At 35.9% G+C, this 22,639-nt stretch overlaps 1 protein-coding gene across 1 annotated transcript; it reads left to right on the plus strand.

Moving 5' to 3' along the window:
- Nucleotides 1-557: 557 nt before the first annotated feature.
- Nucleotides 558-21,687, plus strand: LOC144433352 (uncharacterized). Its single transcript, XM_078121658.1, has 17 exons — nt 558-636; nt 3,222-3,323; nt 5,137-5,257; nt 7,989-8,060; nt 8,901-8,972; nt 9,121-9,192; nt 9,565-9,636; nt 10,127-10,198; nt 10,613-10,684; nt 11,448-11,519; nt 13,646-13,717; nt 14,011-14,082; nt 14,262-14,333; nt 14,801-14,872; nt 15,412-16,253; nt 19,386-19,636; nt 21,497-21,687. Exons 1-17 carry the CDS (start codon nt 558-560, stop codon nt 21,647-21,649), a joined length of 2,340 nt encoding a protein of 779 aa, XP_077977784.1. The 3' UTR covers nt 21,650-21,687.
- Nucleotides 21,688-22,639: the final 952 nt, after the last annotated feature.

Here is a 22,639-nt window from a genome sequence, read left to right on the forward strand (position 1 = left end):
TTAAAAATGTTTATCGACATGCTGATCCATGCTAGACATAGGTGTTCATTTGGTGATTTTCCAGTTGCCTATCCATCCCTGTTGTTATCTTTGCAATACTCACCAAATTTTAGTCTCATTAATCAAGTACTTTCTGAGATATAAGTTTTTGACGGGTTACATGCAAACATTGACATTGACATTGTAGGCGTGACACCTGTGTCTATATCCATGTACGTATGACGCCATGTACACGTCTTGTAGTCGCACCCAGAAAATACAAATACCATGTCACTCAATCTATCAGCAGCAAACCCACAGCAAAATGTACATCCATTTAAACATCTTTGGCGACAGGTTTGCTGCTACAGTACAGTTCTGTTGTAACCCCGTGACGTCTTCGCTGACACAAACCATCGAAGGCTACAGGGTATGCAGAGAACCAGTTACATGGCGACCTTTTTTTTCATAAACAATTTGTCAAACAGTCATCCCTGTATTTTGCAGGCCGTCACCACAGAAGAGTTCGGACGTTGCTTTGCTTTCTGGATTTTAGTTTCAAATGCTTAAATTCCACCATGTGTATATTCAGAGACAATTTATGTGATGGTGTACCAGATTGTGACAATGGATCTGATGAATGGGATGAGGAATGTGGTAGGTAAAATAACATTACTAACACGATAACATTACTCTCATTGGATTTAGGAAATAGGCTATTCCGGACTGCAAACAGGAATTGAGAATACAGTGCCCTCTCTCAAATTGGGGGTATCATTACCCTCCCCCCCGTACTGTTTCTTAAGAACTTTGTCCCTTGGTTTCTGTAGAAGTGTAAATCAAGGATGTTTTTCGAATTGTACAGACATCGAGGAAAGCAGCACTGCTCTATGATTAACCGAGTAACATATACCATGTATACCCCCAAGGTACACACAGACAGGAAGTAAAGCACCACCATGGCAAATTTTGTAAGGCCTATTCTCGCAAGAATATATCCCCGTTATCATTACGGCAGTCGAACGTCATTTTCTAGTACGGAACGTTAGAACTATACACCAATGTGGCTGTCTGTATAAGCGTGAAACTCATCCATAGAAATATATCATTAGCCGGAAGATCGATACCACACTTACATCGCATTTCCGGTTAGTGCTATTCATATGGGCTTCATGCGCATACAGAGGGATTTGCAATAGTGTATTGCATATATAATATTAAACTGACGGATGCTATACTCATCAAATACAAATTACATTTAGTTGGTATTCTAATATCACGTGTGTGTAGCCAATTCACTAGACTGTCGACAGTCGCTCGCGCCTTTTTTGCCCAAAGTTTTATCTAAACTCCGATCCCGCGCAACACTAGTCTAATCGCAAATTGAGGGCCGAAGGCCCGAGCGACTGTTGTCCCTTGCCGCATCTCCCTTGCTATTACTTATTCATGATGTGACGTCATTTAATGGGGCGGTACTCTATCGTATAATTTGCATACAGTTCAATGTAAGGTTACTCAACGTGCAACACACGTAAACTGCAGCGCAAATTTGACCTTGTAAATGCATTTTGATGGTCATAATCAAGTACTTTTTCCTTTCCTATCTTTCTTTGTTAAAGCTTGAAACCGCGCGTTTTTATAACATTCGTAAATGACGTCGTTGACAAACTCGACGCCCGATACATTGTCATGCTCACTAGTCTATTGCCTTGTTTAGCATGCAGCTAGCTGTTACAGTGGTACTGGAGCGAGAGAGTGCTACGGAAGTCGACTTGTACCAACTCCGACCGACACTCCAGTCAAGCAACAGATGTTTTGGACACCTTTTTTACCTTCCCTCGACTGCAGCTAGCATATTATATAGTAATACTATTCATGTATAAAATGTTTGATAGTGAGGCGCAGATAATGTGCAAATGGTAGACGTTCTACCTGAAACAGAAAAGTGCCTCCATATTTACCACGGCACGGAGATCCTGCTCCGATCCGACACGTCTTCAACTAGTGCCTCCACAGAGTACTGAGTCTATATATACCTAACGCTATTGTACCCCATTATTTCAGATACCGATTGAGGAGTCAATTTACGTAATCTTTATCACGATGCTATATGATATGACAGTTTGTTGTGTCTTTTCCTTGATGTTTTCTTTTTATGTGATTTTTGTTGTTGATGTGGGAGGGGGGGGGGGGTGAACCTTTGGGTCGGCCGCTAGGTTGTTACCACTTCCCTATTGTTTAGCAAAATTACCACAAATAAAAGGGCCTTCGCCGTTTATATACGGGATTATATTAGAGCTATCATTGTATCAATGAGGATACTACTGGGACAATTGCAGACTAGATGTTGTTAGCTGTATCGCGAGAACGATCGGAGCATGGAAGTATAAACCCACAGGCCTGCGACTTCATATCCCGGGCTTCATAGGCTATGGACTTGTCACTTCCTGTCAGTACACTAACGAAAACATCTTTCCCAGAGACATAGGTATCTATAATTCTTCTCTGAAAGTCTTTCAAGTGCGAGTATCAAAGTTTTTCCAATGCGTCTCGATGTGTTGACTCGCTTGGTGACTACGCCATGTTCATTTTGATTGACAAGCTTTGTGAACTATGACCTAAATGTCCATAGTCTACAAACTGAATGTTCCTATTGTTATCGCATGAGGGCGCGGCAAGGGACAACAGTCGCTTGGGCCTTTGCAATACGGCCCTCGAAATCAGTTTGCGATTATACTATTACTAGTGTTGCGCCGGACCGGAGTTTAGATAAAACGTATGGAAAAAAGGCGCGAGCGACTGTCGACAGTCTACCAATTCACCATAAATGATATTTCACCCTTGACCTAATATATTGTACATTGTAAGTTATTACCGTAGTGCAGCATAGAGATACAAGGTGAAGTTAGGATTCACTCTTTTAGTATGATAGTTGGTAAATGTAGAGTGGATGTGAGACTGCCCAGAATCATTAAGATAATTCACTATAATTCCATTTTAAGAACCTTAAGGGGTTCACAAGTGACTCATGTATTCCCTAAAGCAGCTTAATCTTATTACCATTATAACACCGGCACACTTTCAAAAGTAAATATATCTTGACAAATGTTCAATACTCCCATGTCCATTTTCAATGTTCAATAAGTATTTCTTCAGTAATGATTTTATATAACCTGCCGTATACGGATATTTAATCAGACTGTCCTAAAAGTACATTTATTTCATTTTAATTAATGCTGTAGTTGACTACTATGATCAAGAGAACTGGGATCTGAAAATAGGAGAGAAAATGGACATCATTACAGAGGAAGAAGAGTTACTTGAAGGAAAATCAATCTCCTGTGGTAAGAAAATGATTAAAACGAAGGTCGAATGATGTAATTGTTTTTCGCTTTGGTTCACATTTTGGCATAGGGATTCCCAAAAATGCAATTTTGTCCCACAGTAACAATTTGGTAATTGTCGTATTAAATTCCAAAGGCTAATCATTTGTGCCTTGTGATGTGTTGCAGATAATGTCAGTATTTTTTACAAGACTGTAACGTCTAATCGGTGATACATATTACTCCAAGACTTACACAATGAACGACGTGTTTTCTCCCTGATACATTTTCAGAGATGTTTATCCACGCCGCAACCTACAATATTTCATATGATACAAATTTAAAGTAGCTGACTAATCACAGTCACGAATACAACTGACAAACATGGTGTATCATTACTGTAATGATTCAACGTGTCTGTCGGATGAAATATAAGTATTTTCCAATTCCCGGATGTTACGCCCAAGTATGGCGGGTGACAGAAGGCTCGTATGAGAGAAGTGTTATAGCAAAAATCGCAAATGTTGTAAGGGCTTACTGAATTTACTTTAATTTCAACTTCTGAAACGATATCCGTAGTAAAATAGGTAGTCATCTTGTGCAAGATCACCAAAAAAAGGAATGGCCAGTAAACGCACTGCTGAAAGGCTTTTATGTTCTCAAATACGGAAAGGCTTTTTTAACACTCACCTTAAGCTTCTAGTCCAGTTGCTAGAGTGACTTTTTTCATGGTGTTATAGGCACTGAGTATTAAGCCTACCGAAAACCTATATTACAACCAATAGCAATTGCTTAGAAAAAAACCCACGGTTTTTAGGAATGACACTTAACAGTTTGCCAAAATATCAATATTTTATATAAGATTTCAAAATGAAATATTACTCAGCTACCTAATGTCACACACTGTTTAGTTTAATAAGATTGAATATGATGTGATTCTAAGACGTGATGTCAACATTGTGATGATATCAAGGTGGAGTATGCTATCATATGCATATTCATTCTTCATCCTTCTGGGTTTTGGCATAGGAGGGCTTTCCTTTTAATTTAGTTGTGCTTAATAATATTGTTATTTGCAGGTGAACATAAACACATTAAACCAGTAAAATGAACGCATATCTATTCAGAATTAGTAGAACATCGTTCTAGATCTTTCCACAATTATTATTTCGGCTTCTTTTGATATTTGTATTATGCACGTAGATGAACTGATGTACCATGGTAACTGCAGCTGTGTACATTTGACTGCTTACAACGCGGGGCAGGTAGACAACCAGACGAAAATAGTCGATACCCTCTTGGACTGTTCAAATAAACAACTCATCTCTGTTCCAATGAATATTCCTGACAATATCACAATACTGTAAGTATTACAAGGAAATATATAATAACGTTACCTAAAATAACATAACATTGGTTGTCGACACATAACCTCTTCAATTAGTTATAGCACAAAAACTACACTTTTATAACTCTAGAACATTTTAGGTTCTTTTTTCTTCTGTGCTGTCACCTAATGTATTGTTCTTAATTATGTACCCTTCACTTTGTTATCTAAAAAGAGGTATCTGATAAATCCATCAGTTTTGTAATCGTGATAGTATAAATTTCAGTATCAAATGCACCGATCTACAAATATTTTATCATATATTTGTTGATATAACAATCAACAAACGATAGCATATAAACACAGAGGAAAATGTTGAATCGATTCGTACAATGTTGGTGACTGGGCGACGTGCTACGTAAAAGAAAAGTGCATAGAAGTATTTAATTTGAAAATTAAATAAATTGTATATCAATGGTCATATGATTTCAAACATCAATTTTGCAGACTTTGTAGGTGTATTCACTGAAAGTGTAAATTTATTTGTGAATTTCAGAGATCTGTCAGATAATATGATAGAAGAACTGAAAGACGGTGACCTAGTTGGTTTGTATAAACTTAAGGAACTGTAAGTACAGTGAAACTTGCAATATCTGTTTACAAATAGTAAAGTGAAACTTGCATAGCATGTCCTTCGATATCTGTTTATAAATAGTAAAGTGAAACTTGCATAGCATGGCCTTCGATATATGTTTATAATAAAGTGAAACTTGCATAGCATGGCCTTCGATATCTGTTTATAGTAAAGTGAAACCTGCACAGAATGGCCTTCGATATCTATTTATAGTAAAGTGAAACTTGCACAGAATGGCCTTCGATATCTGTTTATAGTAAAGTGAAACTTGCACAGAATGGCCTTCGATATCTGTTTATAGTAAAGAGAAACTTGCACAGAATGGCCTTCGATATCTGTTTATAAATAGTAAAGTGAAACTTGCATATTAGGCCAAAAAAAAATTGTTTCCAGTCAGTGCGCGCATCACTTAAATACCCCCGCGTCGGTCTATTTTTCGTGTTTGTCCCGTCCATACAGTCTGCAGATCCGTGGGGAAACACAAAAATAACTCTCCCTACTAATGTGAAGACAACTGCAGAGCCAATCATGAACAAGCAAAAGACGTCTGCCCCACATACTTGCTCTAAAGTACTAAATAAAAAGAACAGTAACTGTCATAAATAGTAGATTTAGTGACATGTTTGTTGACAATTTAAAAAAAAAAGAAGAAAGAAAACAAAAGCGCGTCGTCGCACCATTTTAGACAAACTGTTTTGACCAGAAACAATTATTTTTTTCTTGGCTTATGGCTTCAATATCTGTAATTTTACGAAAAGAATCATATAACCGGTCGTGACGTGGAATTTGAAAAACGTGTAACTATGGGATGTCAGATGTTAAATTATCAATATAACAGAAGAAGAAGTTGTTAGTCGTCTGAATTATTAGTCTGGACATTAATATCCAGTAAATGAAAGTCTTGGCGTTAGCAATCATAAACGTATTGAACATTGTGAAAGGTGTGGCTCATTTGACTTTATTCAATGCATTCAATCGTCCATTACTGTATTTGATAAAGGCTAGAATAATACAGACTCAGCATGGATTTTAACACATGTTACTCATACATAGAATAGTAGCTGACGGCAAGTCATCATCAGCAATAGTTTTTTTCAAATTGCAACACTGATAAGATCAAATAATACATGTATGTCTTCTTTAAAACATGGCCTAGGGTTCTGTCGAAGAATTCCATCTTGAGAATCAGTGAGAAAGCCCTGAGGGATCAGAAAGACTTGGAGATTTTGTAAGTGTTTACCTTCTAGTACTGTGTGTTCTATATGCAGTTCTCTCACACCCTACTGAGAGTATGTTTCGTAAGTGTACAAAACTAGAATATCGCCACGAACTGTTTTGTATCAACTACTACTAAGTTCCTGTATGTCTGTCTCTTGATTTTAAGGTTTTTGAGCGGATATCTGCATGTAGATATATATTTTTATTATAACGGCCACAACGTTTTCAAGGTTTTAAACAAAATGTGTTTTTTATCATCATTCCTTATTTTTCAAAAATAGGAAACATATGCCGTTATTTCATAACAGTGACTCATATGCAGAGGTTAGAACCCAGTTTACATATAAAACACATGTTTTAGTTTCGTCACAAGTTGTCATATTTCACAATTTGGTTTTCGTATTTATTTCATATTTTAAGCCAAATATATACTCAGATGGTGTATTATTTTTAAATATGGGTTATATTTCAGATATCTTTTTGGCAACTACTTGCATGCCATACCAGACAACGCATTTTCATTCCTGCACAACCTACGTGAATTGTAAGTATCACATCCCTTTATGTCGAGTACGATCTGAGAATCAAATGTTTACCAGCTGTGATATATTTATTGAAAACCTCAAAGACAGCAGTTGAATACACTGATACATTTTTGTCCTGTTACACTCTTATCAAATGTCTTCGGCAAACCACGAGTCATTTACTCTCGTATGCGATAGATAGTAGGGGGAATTCCGTATTTCTGGTTAGGCCCTAAAACTGTTTCACCGACTTCAAACCATATATGTTGTTACCCTGTGGGAATTTACATATAGTAAACCACTAAAGCCTTAAAGGTCAAACAGTAGGAATGTATTATTAATAGCGATTAGTTCAAAGATGATTAAATCAAGTGGAAACGTGTAGATGAAAATAGCTGAATTGTGTAGTTCCCTTAGTTACAGTTCCCTTAGTGACAGTTCCCTTAGTTACAGTTCAGAAGATACGAGATTCACTTGATTGAATCCATAAAAGGACAACTAAATTGTAAACCATAAAAACGTATTACCGTTCACATTATATAGGAAAGAAGAACATGGTACAAATGCACATGGTGCTAAGACATCTTTATTTGTACACATATGTAGAATTAACTCTTGCTTTGCTAAGATATGACCTCCGATATCAATCGTGGATAATGACAGATATCGCAATAAAACGTGTCACTTCATTGGACATAATTATTCTTTCTATCCATTGTTTTGCAGTAACAAAATCCTCTTTCTGAAAGACTGGTCAATGTCATTACTATTTTGCTATATTTCATTGCAGGGATCTTGCTGGAAATAATCTCACCCACTTCCCGGTTGCTATATTTTCAGATTTGCCAAGGTTACAATATCTGTAAGTCATTATCCCATCACAGTTTCACTTAATTGGAATTCTAAATATACATTTGTTTACGATAACTAAAACTGTATATAACCTACGATATTTATTTGTTTGTGTTATTATTATTATTCAGAGACTTGGCGAAGAACTTCCTAAATGACACCCCTGTTGATGCTTTCTCAAATATGTCTAATCTATTGTACTTGTAAGTATACTTTCTATGGGGATTTATTTTTGTCTGTCTGTCTGTCTGCCTGTCTGTCTGTCTGTCTGTCTGTCTGTCTGTCTGTCTGTCTGTCTGCCTGTCTGTATGTATGTATGTATGTATGCATGTCTGTGCGTGCGTGCGTACGTACGTACGTACGTACGTATGTGTGTATGTATGTATGTATGTATGTATGTATGTATGTATGTATGTATGTATGTATGTATGTATGTCTGTCTGTCTGTCTGTCTGTCTGTCTGTCTGTCTGTCTGTACGCCTGCCTACCTAACTGTCTGGCTGTCCATCCATCCATCCGTCCATCCATACGTTCGTTTGTCTCTATGCCTGTCTCCCTGTGTGAATGAACATACGTATTCATCTGTCTGTCTGTCTCTCTGTCTGTCTGTCTATCAAGTAAATAATTACTTTCAACATCCACATCACAGACTCCGTCATCATGATTCCAAACATAAGTTTATTCCATTGTTCGATAAAACGAAATGGTTGATTGCATTGTTCTTCTAGAGACCTTTCCAGGAATTTTCTTCAAATGTTGCCGGATGAGGTTTTCCTAGGTTTAAAGGAACTTCAGCATCTGTAAGTAGTTTATATGTATTCAACAATCTAATGATTTTCGATGTAGCTTTTTTCATTTATATCGCTTGATCTTAATCCTTTTCTGAATACATTTATTAGGGCATTTAAATATTGATACCCAGTAACCATATTATTTGTATAAAGTTAGCAATGTGATTACCAAGGCAGGTACGTATAAAGCTTTCGATCATACTGAAACACCAAGTTCGTAACTTGTTAAGTGTTTATACATATAACCTACAGGGATCTATCTGGAAATGAAATTCGACTACTTAAGAAGGGTCTTCTTCAAGGTCAATCGTCACTGAAAACGTTGTAAGTATTTGATACCTTTTGTTGTTTTAAGAATTTCAAGTATAATGTTATAACCGTATAGCAAAATACACAATTTACTTGCAGTGCATGCTCTGATTGTGTGGGGAATATTTATTAAAACGTTGATATTTCAATATTGATCTTTCAGATACATTAATTGGAACAACCCACTAGAAATAGAGTATGGTGCATTTGATAGTCTTCATAACCTAGAATCTCTGTAAGTGTGAACAAATGTCAAACTTCTCTCATAGGTAACCACCTGTTGTACAATATAGAATTGTTGATCACTCACTGTTATTTTGATTCATTGCGATATTTCCAATTAGGAAAAGTAAGGTCATGAGTGTATAATATTTAGTTCCAAAATCACACACCCCAAGGCGTGTTTTGGACGGCAAACTGCAATATTGTATGAAATATTTCGCCCACTATGACAACTGTTCTCGAACGAACTATAAAAAGTAAGCTATGACCTGGAAGTCTGAATTGAAAACCAATATGTTGCTGTGTCTGTGTGAAGACTGCTCGTGATGTTTTCAATCTTTTGGGTTTAGTTGTCTTACGATAGACCATTTCCATGTTTGTACAGACATCTTCTTGATAATGGCATCACCCATATTAGAAGCGGAATGTTCAGAAACCTGAATAAATTGACAGAATTGTAAGTATGATATTCCAACGACTTGGTACATACACGTACGTTGAAGAATTTGATCTTGAAAGATAACCCTGACCATGTATTTATAAAGTTATCAGATCATCACATCTGTCTGAGGTACTTAAACGTACCAGTGTAGTTGCAAGTAGCGTTGTGATATCAATCTAACGACTATAGTAGAAAAGAAAAGAAAAGCATGCCAGGAAATGAAGCGCTCGTTGAGTTTCTCAACATAATACTTTGTTCGTTTTTGATTTTCTATTTTGAATACACATGACTTTTGGCAACTTTGACATTTAAAAAGCATAACATATCAATAGTACTAGTGGAAACTTTAATTGCAAGAGTTCTGCAATTATGTCAAATGAATAGTTTTCTTTCTGGGCATTTATCTTTCTCCGTCCTTATGTCCCCACGCTCAAAACGTCACCAATCCAATTATTTCATCTCGTGATTACAAAGTCGTAGATAATATTATATCTCGTCTTGTCAGGGATATGGAGAGAAATCTCATATTATCGATAAAGAAATACGATCTGGAAGGATTGACTAACCTAACCCATTTGTAAGTAGAAATATGTCAGCTTTTACATTTTAGTTTGATTATTTACAGACGACTGAGAAACATTTGAGTTGAGACGCATATGTATCGAACACGTTTTATGTGATACAAACAATTGTCGTTCGATTATTTGGACATTCAAACTAACCATAATCGAGATATAGAAGCAGAGGAAAATATATGCCTTTACATTTTCATATCATTTCTTTGAAAAAAAGTACGAAATTTAAAAGTTACTGTTGGCCACTGTCGACTTCTTTTGTCAAATGGAATGAATAGGTACATGTTCAGATGTAAATAATAGGTGTATAAATAGAATAAATAGGTGTGCTCATTAAAGAAAAAGTCACACTTTTACACAAACTGGCACTGAAAGGTCTCATGCGCTATGAAAACACAATTGAACCCTTCTTGCAGGAAGTTGAAAAACAACACCATCCGAAGAATTGAAATTGGAGTATTTGATCATACCCCGAAATTAACAAAATTGTGAGTATCATGTTGGTGTTTAGTTTTTTTTTTTAAATTAGTAATGACAATACTTATCAACATTCTATATGTAAATAAGTAAATCATATTTAGACTCAACGCTTCCAGTTGGTTAAAGAAGGCTAGAACTATCATGCCTTAGGTTCGACATTATCAAGTAAAACAATGCCATCTTTTCACATTTTGAAAAGCTGCATATCTGTATAGAATGTTGTAGTTATACGTTTTAACTAAAAACTTTCGACCATTATCTCAAATGTCGTAGTTTAAATCCGAACTGCATTTAGGTAGAGTTTGGAAAATTACTTTACATTAAACTAGGTTCATTGATTAAGATCACTACAGGCTGTACCATCTCCCATCACTGAGTATGATGAAGGTAGTTTGCCTACAGCTTTTATGTCTCACCAGTTCTCATGACCTACTATTAAATAAAGCACGCCTGAAGGTAGCGTGAAAATTGGCATGTTTTGAAGGAATACAAAGAACATGGAAAGCTATATGATGTTCTTGATTGTAAGTCTTACGCCAAGACTCTTTGATGATACTTCTAACCCAAATTCATCTAGTTGTTCGCCATGGCTTGTAAAGAGATTATCATTCTAGCAAGAGAAGAAAGAATGCAGTCTGTCGAAATCGGCAAGCTTTGAAAGTGAGAAGATACCTCCGGGGATTTGCAGCAACGAAGATGTCCACTTGTTTCGCATTAAAACGTGATGATTCCTAATACAGCTAATTCTCCGATTGTTTTTTTCTCTCCTAGACTCCTGTCTTTAAACAATCTTCCTGCTGTTGATGACGGTGTGTTCTCTCCACTTGAAGAGTTAGATATCTTGTAAGTAGTTATATGTTGGCTTAGTTTGACAGTAGATACTAGAATGATATCAAATTGTAGACAAAGTAACACCTGGAACTCATTCTGTCAAACACTTGTTGTCAACATTCTCAATCAAAAATCTTTTTTTGTACTTCAATAATTAGGAACATTTGTGCACTCCCGCGTTTCTGTTTGACATGTAAGACCATGAAAGGTCATCGGTCAAACAAGGTCAGCTTCCGCTTCAAATCACCCACTTTCTAATGTTCTACGGAAAATCTTGAACTGACTGTTGCACAAAGACCTTGTCATTTTTCTACGCTAATTTAATCACATAAGAATGCATCTTTTTTTGACATTTGTAAACTTTCCGGTCCGTATTAAGAAAACTATGACCGAAAAACCGGACCAACATTTCTAGGGATCAAGCATTGGTTCATCAAATCGCCTTAAAATCAATAATTCCTACAAATACTTCATAAATTGATTTACTGGCACGAAAGAAGAGATGTCAGTAAAGGTTTACGTTTTTACAGTATCTAAAGCTGTAATAATGGTAACTAATTGATATACAATGCCATGTCTGGTAGTGCAGAATTTTTCTTTTCGACAAGGCGTGAAGGAACAGCAGTCTAAAGTCTAAATCTGGTCAATAATTAAGCTATATCTTATTGCACACTTAAATATTAATATATTTTGGCACATAAAACAACCATAACAAAGCACACATATCCTATAAAGTCTGCTACCATAGCTCTTGGCAATCATGTATATGATTTTTTTAATTAGGCTACATACTGACTATGTAAGGTTCAAATTTCATATAATTTGCTACATATATTAATCATAATAATGCGCACATGTCCTATGAAATTTGTCCACATGGCTTTCATTTTTAAGGAGTAATATGCATAAATTAATGATTTTCGGTAGTTAATCTTTATCTAAAAAATGCAAGTTTCAGATTTTATATAATTTGATGTATTCATTGATGATAACAAAGTACACGTTTTGTTATAGTTTGATAGTTATATTTGATAATTATACTACATTTTGGAATCGAAGCTTCAAATTTCATATCTTTTGGTACATCATACATCGCATAAATAAGGATTTTGTTTCGAAAATTGGGCAATAAGTTCAAATTTTATATAGTTTCATATAATTAATTTTCATATGTGTGTAGGAACAAAAAACTATGGTTTTGTTCTTACGGGAGACATTCAGTTTAAATCTGGTGCACTTTCAAGTGCGGTGGTCGAAAGTAAACAATAATGTGCATAAAGTTTCTTGTTTAAATCGGCTGAGAAATCACTACGTTATGACTCAATTAAATGACTACACATACACGGCAACCATTTTGCTTTTCGTAGGCAGTCATATCCGAGTATGCACTCCATCGTTAGCTTACGTTATTTTAAAAGGGGAATCGTTAGCCGGCTTCGCAGAAAATGCTGCCTAACGGATAGCTAACAAAAGCGTTAGTAGGAGCTAAATACATACATACATACATACTCCTAAAGCGTTAGTAGGAGGAGACTGTGAGCATCGAGCGCAAGGCTACGTCTTTCTCCGGCGATTCACACATATCAACAATAAGTTTTGCTATTCTGTTTTACATACATACATACATACATACATACATACATACATACATACATACATACATACGTACGTACATACATACATACATACATACATACATACATACATACATACATGCGCACGCACACACACACATACATACATACATACATACATACATACATACATACATACATACATGCGCACGCACACACATACATACATACATACATACATACATACATACATACATACATACATACATACATGCAAACAATATGTCATGATACATTTACACTTTCTACAAAATTTAAAAGTCGTTAAACATGCCATGTGCAATAATCATGGGATTTTTTTGTAATGCTGGACTAGATGCTGAACGTATTTGTGTCATGTTAGACAGAATTGTAACTTGACACTACATCTAGTATTCTCGAAACATTTCCTGCTACAATCCTGTATGATACGTACATGTATGAGTCCACCAGCCAGGAGATATTCACACTCCTCTTACAAATATCATGCATTGGTTGCATTATCCCCATTATCTTATGTTACAGAGACCTGTCGAACAACGAGATCAAAGAAATACAAGCCGGTTCGTTATCTAAATCTGAACAATTGGGTCTTTTGTGAGTACTTATATTTATCTCGATTACTTCGATAGAGGAAGCACTTATGTCAGAGGTAGAAACACTAATGTCTAGTAATAAAATGCCATCGAAAGAGCTAATCGCTCTGTGGGTGGACCGGATTATATCGTCTATCCAGCAAACGAACGCATTTTACTTTATGTAAGAACTGCAGATTTGAATAGAAATGTTCTTTCCGTACAAGCTTTAGTTTTCTAGCTGTGGCATTTATTTATATAGATCATCACAAAACACCGGATACTATTTAAAATGTTGCTTGAATTTCCTTTCAGGCTTCTCTCTGGAAATAAGTTGTCGATTATTCGAAGAGAGATGTTCACAAGTCTGTCAAGAGTTACTAATTTGTAAGTAACTATTAAATGCCATTTTTACGAAACACAATGTTTGTTAATGTAGTAGTTTTATAGAAAACTAATGATTTTTATTTTCGAGGATAATCACATCAATCTGTTAAGACAATTTTAAGTACTCTCTCAACGCGCTTGTACACGCACAATACATGACTCGTTTGTCTTTCCAATAGGGATCTGCTGAACAACCAGATAACGTCTATGAAACCAGACTGCTTCGACGAACTGACGTCCATCGTAACGCTGTAAGTATCATGTAATAAGTCAAGCATTGTGTTTTTTCATGCATGGCATCCTGTTAGTAGTTCAAGAATATTAACGAAGCAGAAAGTAATATGAATTATGTTTAAAAAGTGAAGTAACCATAGGTGTTGTTGTCACAGACACCACATTCTGAGGAACCCAAATACATGCAAATCAGGGATGATTTCCCTCGCAGTTGAAGTCACTGTTGTAATTGCGAACAGTTTCATATTTAAGCATTAGCTTCAATATTCTGTTCGTGTTTTTTTACCCTTGTCAGTAATGCGTCCAGTGAGAAAGATCCTATTCATACTTATCTTAAAAGTTAACTCACCCCAAAATGTACTGATCAATAAAGTATTGACAAAAATTTAATGGTGTGAAATTGTTAACCATTATATGGAAGGCACTATATAAACAGTACTATCATGTATTGAAGACAACTGTATTGTGTATTATATTGTTGTAGGGATCTACGAGAGAATCGCTTCACAGCTCTGCCACGTGGAATATTTGACAAACTTGATACATTGGATTGGGTGTAAGTAATTTGATAGTCGCTATTAAGTGTATTGTGATGACAAGAACTTGAATAGTCGTCGCTGTGTATCAATTAGGCAAATTATATTTTTTTTTTTAAATATAATTTTGTAAACTGTGGTGTGGTAATGAATAACAGCTAATTGTATACTATGTGCAAGTATCTAGTAAGGTAATTTGGAAAGCAAGTCACAATTGTGGCAGAATGGTCCTCACTGAAAATCAAAGTAATTAAATGCTCACCAAACTTTGCCATATAGAAGCTTGCTTCCGGTCCCCATTGCCATATACATTAATAAAAAGAAACCGGGAGCCCGACACGTGATTTAAAGGAAATCGACACACTTTTATTCTGTGACCATATTGGATTCTAAAATAGCTTAATTTGGATATATTTGGCCTCTATTTAAAAATACTGTACGGTGATCCCTGATGTTTCCTTGTTACCAGAGCATAAGTTGGAGTTTATTTCTACATACCAAAAGATTTTGCAAAGACATTTCCTTCTAATCATGTTTATTACTGTGCCTTTTCTTCCAGGTATTTCGATTACTTTTCCATGTGTGGCTACGCGCCAACTGTTCGCCATTGCTCACCGAAAGGGGATGGCATATCATCCATTGAAAATCTTCTTGACAACGTAATACTTCGAGTCATGGTGTGGGTAGTTGCTATGCTTGCATTTCTTGGAAACCTCTTTGTGTTGATCGCTAGATTTATTATCAAAGAAGAAAACCATGTACATTCCTTTTTCATCATGAATCTGTCATGTGCCGACCTATTAATGGGGATTTATTTATTTATTATCGCTTTTCGCGACGTCATTTACCGCGGTGAATATATTAAATTTGACCTAGCATGGCGGCTAAGTTCTGTTTGTCAGTTTTGTGGATTTCTTAGTCTTGTCTCAAGTGAAGCTTCCGTTTTCATCCTCACGATCATAACTTTGGATCGTTTCTTCTCTGTTGCCTATCCGTTTAAATTCAAAAAACGAAGTATCAAGCTAGCAATCTGTCTAATGGTCGTCATTTGGCTCATTTGCATATGCCTTGGCATCCTGCCAATTCTTCAACCAATTCAATACTTTGGTGAATTCTTCTATGGCGGGAACGGCGTCTGTTTGCCACTGCACATCGACGACCCTAAAGCTAATGGATGGGAATTTTCACTTCTGATATTCGTTTGTGTCAACTTTACAGCATTTCTATTCATCCTATGTGCCTACATTGTAATGTTTCACAAAATCAGGAGATCAAGAACAAACCTCCGTTCTACGAAAGAAAGCCAGGATCTCATACTGCTGAAACGATTTTCTCTGATTGTGGCCACTGACTTTATGTGCTGGATGCCAATCATAATTGTCAAATTTGTGTCGTTAGCAGGTACGTTCTGTAAGCATAGTACTTTATTGTGTAAATAGGTAGTCAAAAATACATCGCCGATCACCATGGTAATTTGGGAGGATGTTACCTAAGGTGTACATTTACGGCGGCCCACAGGTGACAGACGAAAACTAAATTTGTGCTATAAATAATTGGAAATATGAGGGCAAAATATTTAATAAAAGGATAACACTTTTATTTCATATCACAAAACATTAATTTCTTGGGTCAATATAGAAATATCAAAGCAAAAAACTACCATTTCTGTGACAAATAAATTCTTTTTACAGAGCAGAAAATCAATTTGCGAAACGAAATTTTTTATTCGTGTGGCTCAAACTTTATTTTCGAGTGATAACATTTAAGTTGCGGGATAAAATGTTTAATTGTTGGTGCAATGTTTGAAACATTAGAACAGTTTTTTCTAAAGTTTTCTAACAAGCCTTAAAATACCTCATTGTAAACTATTAATCCTTAGAGCAGTACACCAAGTTTTCGTAAAAAAAACTCTAAAAATGTCAAGCCGGAATATGAATTTAAGTCCATTCCAATCTTATACTCTGACTGCAGAAACAACATTTGTCACCATACAACCTCCTTTTCGTATCGACGAGATTTACTTAACACAGGATCCCGCAACATTAATGTTTGGGGACGAAACATTAATATGCGAGGACAAAACTTTCTTGTTGCTTGACGGAAGTTGGACTGCATGATGGAAATTGATTATATATCCCACAATCCTCGTCACACTCTTGGCGGCTATTTCAACTTCGCGACCAGCACTATATCTGATCATGTCAACTGGTAAACACATCAATTGTTTCCAGTGTATAAATGTGTTTTTTTTTAAAAAGATAATAAAGGACGGAAACACCATTCCCATCAATACTAGTATTCCTTGACCCAATCTCATTAAAATCTGATGTGGTGAAAGCAGCTAAATGGATGCTTTATTTACCTCTATTTCCATCGTGTTGTGATGTTTCCCATGCAGGAGGCGATCACTCGGAACAAAAACAAGCGACACAAACTATGGAAATAGAGATAAATAAAGCATTTAGCTGCTTTCACCACATCAGATTTTAATCAGATTGTCCTGGACCAATGGGGAAAAATGGACTGATCGCATTCTCAAGAATTAAAAGTTATATTGAAAATGACAGTGTCCTGTGGAATAGTTGTAGAATATATATCATGAGAGTTCCTGAATGCACAACACCTCGAAAAACGAAGAATGTACCTCTGCCCTATACATTCCAACGCTGATCTAGGTAATGAGAATGGCACTGTGGCTGTAATATAGTGCTTTGGTTTGGGATGACCCAAATGCTCATAGTGACGACATAATCACAGAATTGAGGCCTGTTATCGAGAGATTACGAAGAGTATTTCAGTTCTGAATTTATGGCAAGGGGTCTGAGGACAAATGGGGGAGGGGCAACAAATTGGGTGTTTTAAGGGGGAGGGACATGGGAATTCTGATCGCTTGAAAGGAAAGGGGCACGAAATGTTTAGCTCATGATTTGAATCAAAGTACACCTCGGGAGTGGTCGTTTACCGAGTACATTTGAACATTTTTATACTTTATAATAAGGATTAATAGTTTGCAATGAGGTATTTTAAGTCTTGTTAGAAAACTTTAGAAAAACGGCTCTAATGTTTCAAACATTGCACCAACAATTAAACATTTTATCCCGCAACTTAAATGTAATCACGCGGGGAAAAAAGTTTGGGCCACACGAATAAAAATTTTCGTTTCGCAAATTAATTTTCTGCTCTGTAAAAAGAATTTATTTGTCACAGAAATTGTAGTTTTTTGCTTTGATATTTCTATATTGACCCAAAATTACTCTACGACTGGATTCTAGCCTAGGTGTAAATGCACGTATAGATGGACTATTTTTCACGGCGAGTTGATATGCAAAAATAAGTCGTATTGTGAACAGATACTTGGATATGACTGAAGGTATCAATATGAAGAATTGTTAAGGGAAAATGGCTCCATCTTTGATATGCAAATAAGTTCTGTTCTGAGAAATATAAGATGTAAACACAAACAAACTGCTGGTTACATTAGTCTTATATTTGATTCGTATGTTATCTATGGTGTTAGCTACATAATTGTTTTCCATCCAAGATGATCGGATTTTTGGTATGCACATTAGACATTCGACAACATTCTGGCAAATGCAGTGCTATGTCATTTGTAACACTGGATCAACATAAGATTTTGTTTTCCCTCTGTCGACCATACCAAGGAAATCGAATGAAAACACATTTTGTTTTAATCCACTTGTTCATGAAATAGGAGGCTAGGTTTGATAATTCATTCAACCATAATTCTGTAACAGTAAAACGCCACCTCAAACACAGATCCGTCATAAACAACTAATTCAAAGACATTTCGGAGTGACACTCAAAGCCAAACAAGTATAAATGAAATGTAGAATCCCAATTCAAAAATTCACAAATTGTTGAAGTTCCAGTATCTTCAAGACAGTGACGTCAGCAGCGTCAAGTGACAGATGAACTTGGTTGTATAACAACAAAGCCTTGTTTAGCGACGGTGCCAATATCCATGACAACCCGTCCTATCAAACCGTTGTGACCCTACCAAACGCTCAAATCGATAAAAGCAAATCTCAACTACCATGCATATAAAATGAGATGACATGAAAATCTACCATGGACAGCAATATGTGTAACTGGCTGGCCGTCATGTCACAGAAAAATTAATATACATCGTCGTAAACATTAAAAGAAACTATACCCGTGTGTCCAATTATATACACGCTGGTTAAATACTTTAGATGTAGTTTGTGAGACATACGGCACAGTAGCTACTTATTAAGAGAAGTATTGTAAAGAATCATAAGCTTACTAGTTTAAATATATACATCATGGTTTGATGGTTTCAATACATTGTTACGGTATACAGGCCTGACGGACTACTCTGTCACGTTTTTCGATCACTTATTTTAATGTGTAGCAGTAAGGGTAGCAAGACGAATCACCCACAGACATAGTAAGCTAAGTTTTGGTCAACCCTAATACTGAGTAGTGTGAGCGAGCTTTGAATGTTATAAACACATACCATGAACCCATCATTTCTGTTCTATTAAAACACAGGAATGGGAATCAATGAAAGTGTCTACGCATGGATTGCTATCTTCGTCCTTCCGGTCAATTCTGCTCTGAATCCAATCCTGTATACCATGACGACGAAAATGTTTAAACAACAAATGCTACGACTGTTGACTTTTTGTTCAGGAGGGAGAAGTGAAGATTCCCTATCGGCCAGTAAGAACTCACGTACGACCAGATTGTCTTCGATTGGGAGCCGTTTGGGAATGAGTAGTAGACGGAATGTACGACTCAACGTAAGTTGTATAATCTGTTTATTGATTTGCACATGTCAAGGTTTTCAGATACGGTCAGCTATAGCTGAATATTGAATCAATTGTACTGTTGAATTAAAATGGGCGTAATATTATGCCACTGTCATTCAGTACCAAACCAATCATATCGTTTCATTGAACAGTTACTTTGATAGCCAGACGGCAACTTTTGCATTGAAGATTTCCATTACAAAATAAAGTAACACGAATTCAAAAGGTTTTCAATCGAATTTTTGTGAAATTTCAATTTTGACCGATAGTAGCACTGATATTACAATTCGTGTTTGACAGAGCTTGTACAGTTGGATCGTGACTAAGTAGATTGAAATATTGAATATTTACGCTGATTGCCTTTGAATGGTACTTTTAACAGTGTTAATCTTTCTAAAGATCACTTTCAATGTAGTGAAATGTACGCCAAGTATAAATTGATCGTGAAATCCATGGCGTCTGAAATTCTAATCACTTTAGATGTTCAGGTTGTTGCTTTTGTTCATCTGACTATGTTGTCATTCCCAAGGGAACGGGCCTATTGGCATTAAAACATTTTGGTGATGATTTGAATCAAACTAAACCTTGGAGCGATTGTTTACTTTGTACATTTTTTGAAAATGTACAGAAATTTCCTGTGGCGATTCACTGTAGCTATATTTGATTATGAAGCAGGTGATAGCCATGAAAATGTGTGTCTGTGTTACCTACCTAAAATACACACACACACACACACACACACACACACACACACACACACACATTTTTGCGATCATCAAATGACCAATCATTTCGTCAAGGTCTATGTGACCTTAAAACACTGATTTAGTCATCTGTTGATGTGTGTATGTATGTACGGAATTAAAATGTGCACAAGAGTCATATACTATGTAATGATAGTGACATTAGTATATTAAAGACCATATAAATTATAAAATCAGTAATTTGGAACAATCTGAAACTTTTGTATCTTATTTCTTATTTTTAATATGACCTGAATGATCTGAAATGAAAAACATGTCCTTCCTTCCAAACAATATTTTCATCAGGAGGATGGTAAGTCTGTTTTTGGAGTGAAGGTATGCCTTGAACGCATGCACATAACTAACTTTGGTATGAACCGTTAATGCTGGTTCTGTGTTTAAAGAATATTAACTGGTGGTTTTGGTAACAACCTAGCACAAAGCGTCTATGACTAAAATTACTAAACTCTTCATAATCTCTGTGTTGGTATGACGTTAACGTTTTAAAACGCTCTACATGCTAGCTAAAATAATTTAATTCAATCATTCACGTGACCAATGACTGGTAACATAGGTTGATTTCATGATCAATCGACCTCAATATAGCAAAGACTTTTCGTAATCCTATCAAATAATATTAGAGTGTTCTTTCAAATGTACATCCCTGGAAAATGCATATGCAAAAACAAACCTGCCCATCTAAAACGTTCCACGTGTTCAACATAGACATTGATATCGACAGTATGTTTGTAGAAAATGTTCTGTTATGCTCAGGAATATATATCTGCAGGAATATATATCTGCACACACGGTAGCCGATTTGCTACGATGGCAATATCAGTGAGGGGGATGAGATTAAGGTATCACAAATAAACTACTTAATACTTGATAATGTGTCATTTCCCAAGTTTGCATGCACTTAAAAAGATTACGTTTAAGTTGAAGTCTTACTTGCTTTTGAGTAGTTTTTTCCAATAACTGGACCCAATAGTAGTAATTATATATTTAAATTTCGCTCCACGTTTTCAAAACCATAATTAAGGAAAATACTTTTTCTGATATCAAATTAACTCGGCATTTACGATAATTCTGTTTCATTTATAAACAGATGAAGAATTCGAAGTCGACCAGCTCAATGCGTACGATAATCCGAGAGTCGAACTCACCTGTAACGAAGACGGGGAAACGTCTAAGGAGAGATTTGAGTTGCCCTGAGCGGATTATACCCCCGAATGGGTTTGTGTGTTGCCATGTCAAGTAAGGTGATCTCTTCACGAAGAAATGCTTGTCATCAACTGTTGGCGATCTCCTAATAATTCAAGCAAGCCAACAGATCGGTGGAAACTGGTATTTTCTGCTAGCATAATGTACTACGCTTGACGTATTATAGTAATACGCTTGGCGTATTACTATAATAACGTGTGTACGAATTTGTCTTACAGAGACAGAACTGTTATTTCACAGTCAGTGTATCAGTGTATCAGTCAATTCATACCTACACCATTAAAGGAACCTTTGTGTTTTTCCTTGGTAAACCCAATTGTCTCTCTCAATTACAGAAAACGCCCTCTATTGAATATTATCTCATTGACATTTACACATTTCAATGTTGACGATGCAGAAAAAATATGTGGGCGCTACAGCATGACGACTGTAAAATACTTGAAAGGTCATATTCGCTGTTGGTGACACAGTCGTATCTGGGAGAGAATATATTTTACTCATTAATAATTCATTTTCGGGGTGGGGAGGGAAAGTATACTACTTTGCTGTATACAGTATTGGGCTTTTGATATTATATTATCTCTAATCTAATACAAAATGCATTAGTATATGCAAGAAATTAATATCTATTTGTTCTCTATGTCTTTTATGTTATGATAACCTTGTCATATTTCTTTGTATATGTCATTTTAGGTTTGGGTTCTTACGTAAACTAGTCTGTCTGTCTGTCTGTCTGTCTGTCTGTCTGTCTGTCTGTATGTATGTATGTATGTATGTATGTATGTATGTATGTATGTATGTATGTATGTATGCATGCATGCATGCATGCATGGTATGTATGTATGTATGTATGTATGTATGTATGTATGTATGTATGTATGTATGTATGCGTTCGTATCTGTGAAGCGTTTTTTAAAGTTTACTTGAAGGCCTAATAAAAAAATTGTTTGGTTCCGGTTACCTGACCCAACCTAGGTTTTCACGCCGACTCTAAACTTTTTTAGGTATTCGAGAAAAAAATAATATC

The sequence above is a fragment of the Glandiceps talaboti genome, chromosome 3, assembly GCF_964340395.1.
Source record: "Glandiceps talaboti chromosome 3, keGlaTala1.1, whole genome shotgun sequence".
NCBI classification, from domain to species: domain Eukaryota; kingdom Metazoa; phylum Hemichordata; class Enteropneusta; family Spengelidae; genus Glandiceps; species Glandiceps talaboti.